General features: G+C 44.6%; 1 protein-coding gene across 1 annotated transcript in view; it reads left to right on the forward strand.

The window, feature by feature from the left end:
* LOC310869633 (hemicentin-1-like) overlaps nt 1-13,086 on the forward strand; it is a gene marked incomplete at its 3' end in the record, with an annotated part of 43,927 nt that overhangs the window by 12,814 nt on the left and 18,027 nt on the right. The window contains exons 7-9 of the mRNA XM_083780461.1: nt 9-272; nt 625-975; nt 2,624-2,860. Coding sequence (XP_083636587.1) covers nt 9-272; nt 625-975; nt 2,624-2,860 — 852 coding nt within the window. The remainder of the gene's footprint in view (nt 1-8; nt 273-624; nt 976-2,623; nt 2,861-13,086) is intronic.

Consider the following 13,086-nt stretch of genomic DNA (forward strand, 5'->3'; position numbering starts at 1 on the left):
TTCCACAGGTGTGCCGGCAGCAGAATGCCCCATCAGAATAACCCCAGAAAGGATGGTGGTACAGTATGGAGGCAGTGGGGTTGCAACATGCACCTCCATTGCCCCCATATCCAGTTCCAGAGACATATCCTGGAGGGTTTACCCTCAAGGCAAAACCACTGGACCCCAGTGGTCTGTGAACATCCATGAAGACTGGGACGCCAGGCCCGTTTGTGTTGCAACATTTGACGGAATTGGACAATGCGAGAAAGCTCTTGACTTCACTATGTATAGTAAGTATCTAATGTTATGACGTTTTTATTTTATGTTTCAACTTAACCCATTCTGACCTGAGATCAGATTCATACGAGGTTTCCACTGGACACACGCTGGTCTGACGAACCCATTCTGATCTGAGATCAGATTAAAAAAATGTCAGTCGTTCTTCGATTTTTTTCAAAAATAGCAGACCTACAAGCTTGTATCGCGCCACTCGGTGGCGCGATATGAGCTTGTAGATCTGCTATTTTTCAATAGCTAAAGCATAACATGATGCCAACACCAAAATGGGTGCCCGGTCAGAATGGGTTAAAATAGAGAAATTTCAAATTTCAACAATTGACTTGATACACATTTCCTCCCAAGAATCCCCAGACAGTGTTTCCATCCATGTTGTGAACCAAACTGGACCGCTGGTTGAGGGGACATACCAACTGCGATGTGACATCATCAACGTGGCTCCCGTACAGAAACTCACCGTGAAGTGGCTTCCCATCGGAACCTTCGCAACGTCATACAGCGAAGAGACAACAAGGACAGCATATGACACGTCGTCCACAAGGGCACCGTATAACGTATCATCCACCATCAACATCAGTCTGGACAGAAGTCACAATGGAGCAGAGTTCAGATGCGAGGCTCATTTGGATTTGGGACCAGAAGGACCACAGACTCCTCTAACCATGACTTCCAGTCTCCTAAACATCACCGTCTACTGTGAGAGCAGTGTGTGTGTGTGTGTGTGTGTGTGTGTGTGTGTGTGTGTGTGTGTGTGTGTGTGTGTGTGTGTGTGTGTGTGTGTGCGCGCGTGCGTAGTCCTTACCTGTTCTAATTTATGAACACCAAATTAGGTACAGTGTGTAGAATATGATGTAATAGATAGACATTATTGATTGGGAGGGAATTGTTAATGGATGAGCTTGGGAAGGGCACTAATATTATTAGGCAAGAGGTCTGCGTGCGTACATTCCCTGGGGGGGGGGGGGGGGGGGGGTCTGCATGTGTATTCCTGAGACTGACATAAATACGTCTCTGTGTGGCTGAGACACGCATGCACGCATGGCACACGCCCCAGAGTTTGTTAGTGATGTTAGAACATTGCAAAGTTGTTGCTATGATATCGGGGAGAGCGAGAGTGAATCCATGTTACTTGTCAGTATGGCTAAAGCCAGGCTAGAGGCTTGGGGACTGAAGGTCCCCAAGCCCCAAGGAAATTTCACCCCTTACGTCAGCTCCCTTGCGTGATCCGTCGCAACCTTTGGCAGCAGAGAGCAAGAAGGCTTTTCCTCAACCCCTCTTTCTTGAAAGAGGATGACACTTCCACCGGCACATTGAGTTAACGTAAACACGATCGGCATGGATATATCGCATTGAAAGTTAAACAGGACAACATGACATCATCGTTCGATGCACTGCTTTGCATACTTGTCTGTGATTATCAGGCCTGAACTGGCCACTTGACGTTATGTCCAGTGGGCAGTGGGCCGCCCAATGAATGGGCCGCCCCCCTTGCTTTAATATGTTTTGGGCCAAATGTTAGCCCTGAATCTTTTATCTAGTCGAGCCCTGGTGTTCAGTCGAGAACTCTGCGGAATCACAGCGGAGAACAGAGTGTTTCAAGCTTACAAGGTGTCGCGGAGTGAGCTTGTAGATTGGCTCGTAACAAAAATAAAGTTGCACGTGTACCAGTACAGTTTGTACAATCCAATCTAGTGGACGAATAATTGATTGAACATCATAGGCACATTATAGACCGACACAAGGACTAAATAACGTTGTGTTTTTTGTGTGCTTTTGACTCACCCTCCGTAAGGCAAAAACAGACTGTCCAGGCCTTAAGTCAATGAGAACTCTTAATTCACTAATATATTATTTTTTAATTTGTTAAATGGAATTTACGGCTTTGTTAAGACCTCCATAATGTTATGGTCAATGCCTGTGTGAAAAGTGATAGCGATTGGTGCAGCCAGTGAGGAGCAGCGACAGTGTTTCAGACAGACTTTCAGACATTCATTCAGACAGACATTCATTCAGACATTGAGTGAATTATAGTTACATTAGGATGTAAAAGTTTATACTGAATGAAGACACATTAAAATGTTAATGTTCAGGAGAATTGCTGATGTTCAAAAATACAGTTTGAGATGTCATAGTTCAATACTTAAGTACATAGTATACTAACCATGGATTATCATGTAACAGCAAAAGTATTATTGCCATGTACAGATCATGTAAAACATTTTCAGCCTATATAGACAAGAAAAAATATTACATCTAGGACCCAGATTAGGAGGGAAATCTCTGCCCATGCAGTTCCACATACCTCATGTCTACTCTATACCTGTGTGTCTCTCTCTTTTCGTAGATGGACCCATAATCAACACCACTAAACTTCCAACGAGGATACCAGTGTTCAAAGGTTATCCCGTGGACCTCATCTGCGAGGCCGATGGTCACCCGCCGCCAAAGATCCAGTGGTTACTCAGCTCAGTGCTCCGTATGACGGGAGGCAACCTCACCGTGTCCGAAGCCGGGCGCTACACGTGCACTGCCACTAACGATGTTGCTTCCAGAGCCTTTACGGTGGAGGTGATTTTAAAAGGTAACAATATTTTAATTATATTTAAATCATTTAGTAGTTTTAACCCATTCTGACCGGGCACCCATTTTGGTGTCAGCATCATGTTATGCTTTAGCTATTGAAAAATAGCAGATCTACAAGCTCATATCGCGCCACCGAGTGGCGCGATACGAGCTTGTAGGTCTGCTATTTTTTGAAAAATCGAAGAACGACTGACATTTTTAGAATCTGATCTCAGGTCAGAATGGGTTCATCAGACCAGTGTGTGTCCAGTGGAAACCTCGTATGAATCTGATCTCAGGTCAGAATGGGTTAAGAAAATGATAGATAGAAAGTGTAGTTGTGCACGATTGTTCTTCTGTAAAATATGATATTTCCCGAAAACTGGATCTCTATTCTCTGGCACACTGTTTGAAGCCAGAAAGTGTACATAGTTGAGTTGTGTGGCTTATATCGTTTAGGTCAAGACATGCATAACAAAAAAAACAGTAAAATGCGACATTTAGTGTAAAAAAAAAACACCAGCCATAATAGAGTTAAGTTATAGAGAGACTTAGAGGTTTATTGTTAGTTCAATTGTTTTCACATTTGCATGATTTATACATTTAAGGCCAAGTTATACTTGCTGTGTCTGTGTAGCTGCGAGGATCCACTAGTGTCTTATGACATGAATATTGTCACAGGCTCATGTCAGTGGGGACATCCGTGTGGATCAGAGATATTATGACAGTGTTGTACTCAGTGTTGTACGGAGGAGAGGTTGATCTGTCACTGTCCATTGTATTTATTATAATTATATTGTTGACAATAAACATACCATACGGATCATAATTGATTCCAACCCCCATATCGGTATGCAAATAAAACGCTGCGAAGTCAACAAAATTGGACATCGCACCACTTGGTGCAAAGTTGCGAACACTCGCTTGACACGGTCACTGGCTCAGCTGGTGCCTTGACACGGTCACTCGCTCAGCTGGTGCCTTGACACGGTCACTCGCTCAGCTGGTGCCTTGCTCTGGCGTGCCTCACTGGGCTCAGCTGGTGCCTTGACACGGTCACTGGCTCAGCTGGTGCCTTGACACGGTCACTCGCTCAGCTGGTGCCTTGACACGGTCACTCGCTCAGCTGGTGCCTTGCTCTGGCGTGCCTCACTGGGCTCAGCTGGTGCCTTGCTCTGGCGTGCCTCACTGGGCTCAAGTCCACATCTGATGCCATGCTTGCCTTGTTGTAAACTTGTTTTGCACGTGGTTTTGAGTGTAACCACTCCAAAGAACAGCAATGTCCGTGTACACCTATGTGTTGTTCACCTATGTGTTGTTCACCTATGTGTTGTTAACTTGTTCACCTATGTGACGTTAACCCATTCTGACCGGGCACCCATTTTGGTGTCAGCATCATGTTATGCTTTAGCTATTTAAAAATAGCAGATCTACAAGCTCATATCGCGCCACCGAGTGGCGCGATACGAGCTTGTAGGTCTGCTATTTTTGAAAAAAATCGAACAACGACTGACATTTTTAGAATCTGATCTCAGGTCAGAATGGGTCCATCAGACCAGTGTGTGTCCGGCGGAAACCTCGTATGAATCTGATCTCAGGTCAGAATGGGTTAATGAGCACCAGTATAATGAGTACCAGTAGGGGCACTGAGAGAGAGAGATAGTGTTAGTGCTGCACTGTTGCCTGCTAATGAGAGAGAGGAGAGGAGAGGAGGGGGGGGGGGGGGGGGGTTGCACCACTCAGTTCACACAGGTGTGATTTAGGCAACATCGCCTTTTTATCTTTCACGTCCGCATCAGTATGTGACGAGCTGGGAGTGAGAATGTGTTGCACAAGTCCTTCAGTTGTCTGTAAGAATATTAGATTGTGTATTCAGGGCTCGAAATTAACTTTTTTACTTGGTAGCGCTTGTGCTACCAATTTAAAAATGAAGGAGCACCAGAAAGAAATTAGGAGCACCAATATGTAATCGATTTTTTACATTCATAAAAACAATAATATAACGTGTGGTTTACAAATAACATGAAATGACCAAAGTATAAAAATGCATGCCAGAATTTAAAATGTAGTGTCTGTCCCTCATCCATCCATCTCTTCAAAGAGACAGAGACAGAGATGAGGACCCTCTAGTCTACACTGATTCCGGCCAGTCACATCACCTGTTTTCTTATTCTTTGTTTTGTGTTTTTCACCTTCATAGCCTATTTAGATCATATATTAGAATTTCTAATATAAAATAATTTTGATGTAAAACATTATATTTATAGCTATGCCTGCCTACTCACTTCTAATCAGTGGTGGATAAATTACTCTAATGTTTTACTTAAGTAAAAGTATCAATACTGCTGCTATGTAGAAACACTTACAAGTCTGCTATTCTCTCTCCCTTCCTCTCTCTCTCATTCCCTCTCTCTCTTGCATGCGTGTGCGGCTGTGTGCGCACACACGCACACAGCTGAGCCGGTCCGCCTCCGGAGCTAGAGGCTCCGGTCTTTTCTGAATCTGAACGCTTGAAATAATGTACTTTCTGACACATGGTGAAGTTGCGAGCCGAGGCGCTCTGGAATGTGAGCGATGCAGCGCTCAACGTTGTCCCGTACCGTTGTGTCAAAGAGTAGTTAACTACACACTCCACACGTTGGTTTGTTAGCATCAAGTGCTAGTGCACCTAGCTAGCAGACAGGATGTCAGAGAGCGGCTCAGAGCGCCCGTTTTTCTACAATCGATCGTTGTAGTGGCACTGGTGCTCCCAAATATATTATTAGGTCGCAAAGATTATTATTCAGGCGCATTTGCGACCAAAATGGTCGCTTTTTCGAGCCCTGGTATTGCATTAAGGGCCGTGTCGCTCTTGCTCTTGTACACATGTGCATCTGCACATGTGACACATTTTTTGTAATAACGATATGCTGTTCGTGGACCCTCGCACGTGGACGCAGAAAGTAAAATGAGGCCTTTAAAACTGTGCTTTATAAAGTTTATATTACATATTAACCTTGCAAGTGTCATACTTTTCATGTTTCATGTTCATTTACACATCTTGCTTCTTACCATTGCCATATTTTCCTTTTACGGATTTACGCTTTATCCGGGTTATTAAATAAATACTCAATAGATTAATAATGAGCTCTCAAAATTCTCCCAATGGTTTTCCTCAGTTACTCTGTGCTCCTTTGTCCCTGTGCTATATGTCTCCTTTGTCCCTGTGCTATATGTCTCCTTTGTCCCTGTGCTATATGTCTCCTTTGTCCCTGTGCTATATGTCTCCTTTGTCCCTGTGCTATATGTCTCCTTTGTCCCTGTGCTATATGTCTCCTTTGTCCCTGTGCTATATGTCTCCTTTGTCCCTGTGCTATATGTCTCCTTTGTCCCTGTGCTATATGTCTTGGTAACTACTTTTGTATAATCCCTCAGCCTCCAGAGTCACTATAGTCTCTTATAGTCACTATAGTCTCTTATAGTCACTATAGTCTCTTATAGTCACTATAGTCTCTTATAGTCTCTTATAGTCTCTTATAGTCTCTTATAGTCTCTTATAGTCTCTTATAGTCAGTCACCACAGGTTTCATAGTTGCATCCTTATGGCACAAGTTTGACACCTTCGGGGGTCAGAAATGGAGGCCTTTCTACGTGAACCAGCCTACTTGGCCTGTTAGCATATTAATGAGGGTGTTGGTGTGTTTCTTTGTTTCCTGTCTCTTTCATCGCAGAGGACTACCTGCCCCTCATAGCAGGCTTTGTGGCCCTCACTGTAGTGGTGATCTCTGTCATCTTCGTCTTCATCTACTCAATCTACTACAAGAACACCAGGATGCGAAGATACAGTCTCAAAAAACCCAAACTGAGCACCCCGAATGGCAACGTAGCTCATAACGGCTTGGACATGCAGCTCCCCATCCCCATGACCAAACGGTCTTAGCCTCACATCCGTTTCTACCACAAGATGGAGGGCTATGACTGCTTTGAATGCATAACCCCTCAAACACTTAAGTTGTGTGTGTGTGTGGGGGGGTGAATACCACATACTGCTGTGTTTACATGGATTCAGGCAGACGGTAGATGGCAAACAGTATATCATTATACTGGGAGAGAGCAACATTCCGGCAAAGGTATTGACGAGAATCGGATGTGGCTGAATTGAGAAACATTCAGCTGAGATGTATACCTCAAACCTGTCTTCACTTCCTGGATGAGCTGATGAAATTCACCATATATGTTGTGCTGTTGCAGAATTGGATGCACCTATGTGGGCTTTCTTTCTGTCCCTTTTTTACACAAACATAAACACAAATACACAAAGTGTAGTTCTTCACTATCCATGTTGAAAATTAATCATAGAGAGAAAGGTGCATTCATATACATACCGTATCACTAAATAATTGTATTTTATAATCCTCCTCATCCTCATTCCTCACACTACCTAGTGCCATTCTGTTGGACTGCTATTTTCTCCTGTGACGTCCATGTGTCTGCCTGAATCCATGTGAATCAGCTGGAAGACTCAGGAATAGATACATAAGCATCTGGAGGTGTCCCTGATCCCTGTCAACCTCCCATAGTACATGCACTTTGTGTCCTTACATACAAGTTGCTTTCTATGAAGTCTGTATTAAGATAACATCTCACCAAGGCGATCAACTCTCTCCATTTCGTTTTGGAAAGCCTGAATATGAAATTCAGTAGTTTCAGCTTGGGATGTTGGGTTAAGTGTACTACTGAAGTATAGCTAACTGAATTTACTGGGGGAGTGGTGAAACGATATGATGTAATGCAGTAAGCATTACATCATACTATCATAGTCAAGTCAAGTCTTATGGCATGTCAGAGAAAATGTCCTCTCGCCACAAAGGGCTCACGATGCTATTATGTAAGGTTGCTTTCTTTGTTTCTGATGATTTGATCTCAGATTGACGTTGGGTTCTTACCCTCCGATCCTGACACTGTAATGTGATGTTTGTATAAACAGTAAAAGCTTTCAAAATCGTAGCACAGAGCTTTAAGTGATGTCCTGGCGTTTTGGAATAGTGTTGACAAAGCTTCACTAACATGAGATGCACTGTTTCTCTCCCATCCCTTGCTTTCTTCCTTTAATGTGTGACATTGATCCTTTGAAAGAGCATGCCAATGTAGAGCGATCTGTGAACATTTGTGCCTGCACATGCCAAGTCCTCTTTGTAACCAGCCTACTCATTCTGCACTCACTCTGCACTATAGGACTTTGTGGCTTCACTGTTTTACTGTCTTCTACTCTAGTTATACTGTGTGTAAAGCCCAATTTATACTTAGCCGTACATCAGCGCTGCACACTGAAAATAGCAGATAAGCCTGTGATGCGTTGAACTTGTAGATCTGCTATTTTTGTGAGCTTGTAGCTCTGCAATTTCCGGATAGATAGATAGATAGATAGTGATGCCTCTTGGAACTATGACTGGTGGCCTTCTGTTGGCACTGTTTCTTTATTGTCTATGTACTGTGTGATCTGTTTGTTTGCATGTTTTATGTATATCCTGATGACTGCTGTGCACAAAACAAATTTCCGAAAGGACAAATAAAGTATCTATCTATCTATCTATCTATCTATAGATTAAGTATTAGGGTCAGAGGTTATGAAGAGACATACCATGTGTTTGAACTATATGATCCAAATGAGTAACTATCGACATGTTAAATATGATGTTTGTACAGTCATATCAATATTTTATGCAGATGTCAATCATATTTATTTGTGGAGACAAGAACACTGTATAGTGGAAATTGGACTGCAAGGAGGGATTTGATGCAATGAAAGAGTGATGAGAAAATTAGACATTCCTTGATATTTGATTATTTCAAATAATGGGATGGGATGCATAAGTTGTAAGTATTAAAGCCCTACCTCTAAGTGTACAATATGATCTTCGGAGGTAGCCCCCTGTGAATACTGCTGTAAAGTACTTTTTTCATAATTTGGTGTAAAACGATGTAATTATTAAAGTTTTGTTTTTAAAAATGCCATGACTGTTACTACCGGTATATATGAATACTGTCAGTCTGGACAATGCAACTAAGGAGTCCTTACATGAATAACATATACACATCTTTGAGTGTTTTATTAGATATTTCATGAACAATGTTATCTATAAGAACTAGGCTTATATCAATGTTGTTAAGAAATATCATCATCATCATCAGAAGTTTAATGTTAGAATGATATTCGCACTGTGAACAGTGCACTCGGTTCCTGTTTGTGATGCTGTTTAGTCCAGTGGTATATAAACTTATTTTCAGCAAATCAAAACTTATACTGATAGATTTGGAATTAGGGAAATCCACTAGGCCTACAGTCCCCTAGGCCTACAGTCCCCTATCTCTCCCCCCAGCCCCCCGACCTACTCTCTCTCTCTCTCTCTCTCTCTCTCTCTCTCATTAGCAGGCAACAGTACAGCACTATCTCTCTCTCTGTTTCTGGCAAACAGCGCCCCTACTGGTACTAATAGTCATAGGCTACTCGTGCTCATTATTTAACACATAGGCGGACACGGACATTGCTGTTCTTAATCTTTGGAGTGGTCAAAAATAGAATAGCACGAATTAGGCCTGCATGGTGAGTGGACTCACTGGTGCAAATGGAATGCAAAGAAAACTATTTGATACAGCAGTAGGCTATATAGCCTATAAACATCCTCCTCCTACTTTTGGGGACACGACACCTTTGGGATCGCTCATACCCCTCCCATCATAAGGAAGAGATTAGTTGCGATAACGGTTGGTGAGCTGAGGACGAGGCTGCAGATCTGATTCTGTTCTCCCACTCTGGGACCGTACTTTAAATGAACGTTTCATTGCACCGCGCCAGCGACAACATGTGGAAAATAACGACGGGCATGTTTATGTTGATCGGAATAATTGCATTAGCAGGTAAACGTTATACAACGTCTTGTTGTTTTCACATGATGAACAAAATAATATAGGCCTAACCTATCAAACTGTCTTGGAGTGTTTAAAGGAATATGTTAACTTTATAGTCATTATAGTGTTATGACTGATGCTGTTCTGTTGTTGGAAATAGCCTGTTTTATGTAGCTATAGTAGAGCTAATAGCATGGTCAGACTTTTATTATTTTAAGTTAGTAGTCTAGTATAAGTTCCCAAATCGGTGGTGTTAGAAGTTTGCATCGCGGGGCGCCGAGTGAAATAACAAACGGATGGAAACATTTCAAATCCAACTCATCCAAGTCGTGGTTGCTTGATTCAGAAATATCATTTTAGTTATTTTCCAGACTTTTCTCCTCTTGAGATGGGCTGACACATATGGTCACAAATGGAGGGAGGAATGAGCCATGACACAGGAAATTAGGAATGATAGGAATGAGCCTGAGGTAAAGTGAAACTGAAAGTGGAGATGTGGTTAAAAGGACTAACGCCCACTAGTAGAGTAGAGTTCGCTCTGGTAGACTAGCCTACTGAGTAGACTCAAGCTTTATTTTGTCTCCCGAGGAAGACTATTGTCTCCCGCATGCAAGCGTAGCCCTTATGCCCTTATGTCGCCTCAGAGCAGCGCCACATACATCTTTACCCTTATGTCGCCGCAGAGCAGCGCCACATACATCTTTACCCTTATGTCGCCGCAGAGCGCCACATACATCTGTACCCTTATGTCGCCTCAGAGCAGCGCCACATACATCTTTACCCTTATGTCGCCGCAGAGCAGCGCCACATACATCTTTACCCTTATGTCGCCTCAGAGCAGCGCCACATACATCTTTACCCTTATGTCGCCGCAGAGCAGCGCCACATACATCTTTACCCTTATGTCGCCGCAGAGCAGCGCCACATACATCTTTACCCTTATGTCGCCTCAGAGCAGCGCCACATACATCTTTACCCTTATGTCGCCGCAGAGCGCCACATACATCTTTACCCTTATGTCGCCTCAGAGCAGCGCCACATACATCTTTACCCTTATGTCGCCTCAGAGCAGCGCCACATACATCTTTACCCTTATGTCGCCGCAGAGCAGCGCCACATACATCTTTACCCTTATGTCGCCTCAGAGCAGCGCCACATACATCTTTACCCTTATGTCGCCTCAGAGCAGCGCCACATACATCTTTACCCTTATGTCGCCTCAGAGCAGCGCCACATACATCTTTACCCTTATGTCGCCACAGAGCAGCGCCACATACATCTTTACCCTTATGTCGCCGCAGAGCAGCGCCACATACATCTTTACCCTTATGTCGCCGCAGAGCAGCGCCACATACATCTTTACCCTTATGTCGCCTCAGAGCAGCGCCACATACATCTTTACCCTTATGTCGCCTCAGAGCAGCGCCACATACATCTTTACCCTTATGTCGCCGCAGAGCGCCACATACATCTTTACCCTTATGTCGCCGCAGAGCAGCGCCACATACATCTTTACCCTTATGTCGCCGCAGAGCAGCGCCACATACATCTTTACCCTTATGTCGCCGCAGAGCGCCACATACATCTTTACCCTTATGTCGCCGCAGAGCAGCGCCACATACATCTTTACCCTTATGTCGCCGCAGAGCAGCGCCACATACATCTTTACCCTTATGTCGCCTCAGAGCAGCGCCACATACATCTTTACCCTTATGTCGCCTCAGAGCAGCGCCACATACATCTTTACCCTTATGTCGCCGCAGAGCAGCGCCACATACATCTTTACCCTTATGTCGCCGCAGAGCAGCGCCACATACATCTTTACCCTTATGTCGCCGCAGAGCAGCGCCACATACATCTTTACCCTTATGTCGCCTCAGAGCAGCGCCACATACATCTTTGCCCTTATGTCGCCTCAGAGCAGCGCCACATACATCTTTACCCTTATGTCGCCGCAGAGCGCCACATACATCTTTACCCTTATGTCGCCTCAGAGCAGCGCCACATACATCTTTACCCTTATGTCGCCTCAGAGCAGCGCCACATACATCTTTACCCTTATGTCGCCGCAGAGCAGCGCCACATACATCTTTACCCTTATGTCGCCTCAGAGCAGCGCCACATACATCTTTACCCTTATGTCGCCTCAGAGCAGCGCCACATACATCTTTACCCTTATGTCGCCGCAGAGCAGCGCCACATACATCTTTACCCTTATGTCGCCACAGAGCAGCGCCACATACATCTTTACCCTTATGTCGCCACAGAGCAGCGCCACATACATCTTTACCCTTATGTCGCCGCAGAGCAGCGCCACATACATCTTTACCCTTATGTCGCCTCAGAGCAGCGCCACATACATCTTTACCCTTATGTCGCCACAGAGCAGCGCCACATACATCTTTACCCTTATGTCGCCGCAGAGCAGCGCCACATACATCTTTACCCTTATGTCGCCACAGAGCAGCGCCACATACATCTTTACCCTTATGTCGCCGCAGAGCAGCGCCACATACATCTTTACCCTTATGTCGCCTCAGAGCAGCGCCACATACATCTTTACCCTTATGTCGCCTCAGAGCAGCGCCACATACATCTTTACCCTTATGTCACCACAGAGCAGCGCCACATACATCTTTACCCTTATGTCGCCTCAGAGCAGCGCCACATACATCTTTACCCTTATGTCGCCGCAGAGCAGCGCCACATACATCTTTACCCTTATGTCGCCGCAGAGCAGCACCACATACATCTTTACCCTTATGTCACCACAGAGCAGCGCCACATACATCTTTACCCTTATGTCGCCTCAGAGCAGCGCCACATACATCTTTACCCTTATGTCGCCTCAGAGCAGCGCCACATACATCTTTACCCTTATGTCACCACAGAGCAGCGCCACATACATCTTTACCCTTATGTCGCCTCAGAGCAGCGCCACATACATCTTTACCCTTATGTCGCCGCAGAGCAGCGCCACATACATCTTTACCCTTATGTCGCCGCAGAGCAGCGCCACATACATCTTTACCCTTATGTCGCCGCAGAGCAGCGCCACATACATCTTTACCCTTATGTCGCCTCAGAGCAGCGCCACATACATCTTTACCCTTATGTCGCCTCAGAGCAGCGCCACATACATCTTTACCCTTATGTCGCCGCAGAGCAGCGCCACATACATCTTTACCCTTATGTCGCCTCAGAGCAGCGCCACATACATCTTTACCCTTATGTCACCACAGAGCAGCGCCACATACATCTTTACCCTTATGTCACCACAGAGCAGCGCCACATACATCTTTACCCTTATGTCGCCTCAGAGCAGCGCCACATACATCTTTACCCTTATGTCACCAC

The sequence above is a fragment of the Protomyctophum parallelum genome, assembly GCF_964188405.1.
Source record: "Protomyctophum parallelum genome assembly, chromosome: 13".
Taxonomy (NCBI): Eukaryota; Metazoa; Chordata; class Actinopteri; order Myctophiformes; family Myctophidae; genus Protomyctophum; species Protomyctophum parallelum.